The following is a 3,659-nucleotide window of genomic DNA, read 5'->3' on the forward strand; positions in this document are numbered from 1 at the left end:
TGGTACTGTGCATTCTGCTATAATTATTTGCATTACTATTTGTTTTTTTTCTTCAGATAAATCTGATAATTGTTGCTCGGTCTCTTTACTCATTTATTTAGTAGAGTGTCCACACACCTTCTCATTCTACATATACATAGAGGTATACTGGTGGCTTTACAGCCTACATTTTATTTAATATAGAGAGTCTACTAGAGTCATATATTATTGATTATCTCTGTCCCCACGGTCAATTTGGTCGTTGCGACAGTGCAATGCAACACCACTGACGCAAGGTGGCGCCAAGCTAAAAAAAAAAACGAATCCTATCTGTTGCCTCTTTAAATGATTTTGTTTGTTACAGTTCATGACTGTTACATAGTGAGAGAACATACAATCAATCACCTTCTACAACTTCCTTGGCCATCAGATGGTCACAACTATAACAACAACAAACAGCACCCTGTGTGACAACACTGTCAATCCATGTAAACCTGCATCACCTCAGGTTGCTGAAGTCCCCTCTATGTATAATGTTGTACCCAGTGCTGTAAGTAAGCCCACTTTGCAATACAGTAACATTCAGGCTGTAAGTCTGCAGTACGTTCCCTTGACTTTTGTGTGTTCCAATGTAACAACACACTGTTCTAGCTTAATTTGCAGGTAGCGCACGAGGATCTGTACTTTACAAAGTTCAACAATGTGCCAATCTAGGATTCTATGCTTTTACACAACTCTACAGTTCGTGTGCATGTCCTGTGTCTGACTATGCTTCCGGTGTGTGTGGTTTCCAAAAACAGAACAGTTGTAACACAGTGCATTATAGAGCAATTTGATCCTTCCTTCCTGGGTATCCATGAATTTACTTCAGTGGAGATATGGAACGGGAACCTCCAGACATTGGACATAAATGTCAAAAGCTTCGGCTTTGGAATAGACTGTGATATTCAGGATATTATAAGAGTGAAATGTTTCGCATGTTCAGAGAAAAATGGTCTGTTAGATGGTATGGTATGGTATGGTATAAACCAAACTACAAACTTATTGTCTCATAAAAAATAGCTACAGTGTGGAACTTTAGGTGAAGTATAAGCTAAACAAAAGACAAATATCCCTGTGTGCACAGTTACGCTGAGGAACCTTGGTACGTATAAGCCTTAGAAACAGGAAGGTTTAACGCCACCTCAGAGGAGGACGGAATTTGTTTGTTGTGTAATTTAGGTGAAGTTGAGAATGAGATTCATGTCTTGTTTTACTGTCTTGTATATGAAGACATAAGGGATGTACTTTTCAGTAAAATTACCTCTATTTATGTTGAATTCTTTTGGTCGGATGATCTTGAAAAATTTCAGAAGGGGAACCTTTTTTGTGCCTGAGTCTCTTTGCCAGGCCTGATAGAAGGCAGAGGATTTTGTCTGAGGACTGAGCAGTAACATAACATGTACTTTGTCACTGCGACGTCATTGTAATGGTGTCTTACAAACCCATGAACCCATGGGCACATGTGTGTGTATGATACAAAACTGAAAAAAAAATCAATCAATCAGTCAATCAACATAGACTTTCCCTGTCGTTATAGAGGTAATATGTTGTTTGCTTATCATAATCTTTGTTATTATCTGTACCAGTGCAGTGTTGGTAAGCAGTATTTGGCAATTTTGAAATAAATCACAACACATTTATAAAGTGCTGCAGAACTCTGTGCTCCATTTCCCCCCAAACTTCCAGCTTTGTTTCTTGATCAGTTATAATATTAGTTAGCACCAGACTGGTTAGTTAATTAATTAATGCCTACATTATGAATATTTTCATAATCAGTGTGGACGCATGGAGTCACATTTTACCCACTGGTAGGGCAGCTTGTCATAGATTGTATACTTTAACCATTTATAATGGGGGAATAATACTTAAAAACAAGGATTTAGCACAGTAATGTACTGCCTTATCTATGATTAAAAAAAAATCAGGATTGCAATGCACTGAGAGAGAGAATTGTGACAATATGTGCCAACATGCCCCTCTCTTGCTGCCTTTTTAAACACACAAGTCTCAGTGTGAATTTCCTGTTCTTTCTTTTTGAGGGTTAAAAATAAAATGGTAAATGAATTTCCACAGAACATTAGGCATATGTTCCGTTTGATGGTTGATAACCTGGATCATTTTACTTTGCATTGTCTCAGCATGTTCTGTTCTTGTATAGTAGCCTTCCTCCAGGTTTCCTAGAAACCCTGTTTAATACTATGCAGATTAATAGGGGTCTAATCTGATGCTTGATTTAATATCGATTAGGATTTCAACTTTTGGAAACGGTCTGCCCTCCGTCAAGCTGCACGCGACGGATTCATAAAGTTGAGATTCATATGAATAAATTGATGCTTCAAAGAGCCGAACTTACTAACACGTCCTAACGACTCTTAAGGGATTGCATACAAGCGTGCTATTTCTCTGATATGCAAATAATTATTAAATTGTTAGATTTATCAACGTGGTTCTGTGTTGGGTTAACCCTAACCCGAGCGCTCAAAGGACGTGTTATAATAAATCCTTATGTTAACACGGTTCAATAAGGTCGGAAGCTGCCGTCACTGCTGCTTAACATAACAGCCCGTTAAATAGCCTTTAGGTCGGAAGCCAGAGAGCCGTGTGCGCTGCCTGTGCGCGCGGTCAGGCTGCCGTCCGCGCGGTAGTGTTTTTTATTTTATTTTTTTTCTGTTGATTTATAAAAACATAGGCTATATCGTAGACATAAAACTTACCGTGTCTGCCACAGTATGATCAAACAGACCAATATAGGCATGGAATGTGAGCTCCATCGTCCTCTCATTGCTGAAGCCTGCAAACAAGACGGGAAACGCTGTCAGAGCGCGTAATTACACGGTAGCGCGGCACAAAGGAAGCACCTTACAGTTGTTGCAATTAAACGGACTCCACACCGATAAAGACAGACATTACAACGGCTTTGTCTCCTCACACTGGGGTTCTGATCAGTTCAGATAATCCCCAACTCCCCATCCAAACACAGCCTAAACATTAAGCTTTCTGCACAGCTTTTTTTTTTTTCCTTTTTTGGAGAATCCATCCAATTAAGTGCCATTATCGAATGATTCTGCCTACCTGAAACGCGACAGGTGTCCCCGGGGTTTCCTAGAGAGATTGGTCAGTGGCTAAACACAGTGGAGATGAACAAGCCTTTGGCGGAAAATGAGAGTAGCAGAGAGAGAGATGAGTGGGTTCACTGTCCGTCCATTCCGTCAGCTCCTCCGACAGGGAGTCCCCACAGCTCACCCAGAGACTAACCTGAGAGCACACTGTACAAAGAGCAGCGTCTTACTGTAGCACAGCACACTGACGGATAAATACTGAGGCGGAGTGGTCTGCCGGTAGGGAAGCGTTCGTTTCCTTGTAATGTGGTATTCATTAGTGCGCACCGCTGCGCTCGACGAAAATCAACTGTGCAAGTTGCATAAAAAAAAGCCTGTGGAATGACATTAACGGGTAGGTGTCATAGTCACTTGAATTAATGAATTTCGGCTAATTAAATATGAAAACAAGGAGAAGAGAAGAAGCCTGGCAAAAGGTGGACTTTAATGACTACACAAATATCCAGAGCCTGCCAAGTCCTTTAAAGGCCTTAAGTAGAACGTGCAACTGAAACTAATGAGAAACATTTACGAAAAGAA

General features: G+C 40.4%; 1 protein-coding gene across 2 annotated transcripts in view; it reads right to left on the minus strand.

Annotated features, from left to right (window-relative positions):
- Positions 1-3,320, minus strand: part of gabra2a (gamma-aminobutyric acid type A receptor subunit alpha2a) — a 76,135-nt gene extending 72,815 nt beyond the window's left edge. Inside the window, exons 1-2 of one of the 2 annotated variants that reach the window (XM_050062349.1) lie at positions 3,094-3,320; positions 2,736-2,812 (exon numbers count right to left, since the gene is read on the minus strand). In XM_050062349.1, the coding sequence (XP_049918306.1) occupies positions 2,736-2,803 (68 nt within the window). In that variant the 5' untranslated portion in view covers positions 2,804-2,812; positions 3,094-3,320. Of the gene's footprint in view, positions 1-2,735 lie in introns of both variants that reach the window. The other variant, XM_050062350.1, reaches the window with a different exon arrangement.
- Positions 3,321-3,659: the final 339 nt, after the last annotated feature.

Source organism: Epinephelus moara, chromosome 14, assembly GCF_006386435.1.
Source record: "Epinephelus moara isolate mb chromosome 14, YSFRI_EMoa_1.0, whole genome shotgun sequence".
Lineage (NCBI taxonomy): Eukaryota > Metazoa > Chordata > Actinopteri > Perciformes > Serranidae > Epinephelus > Epinephelus moara.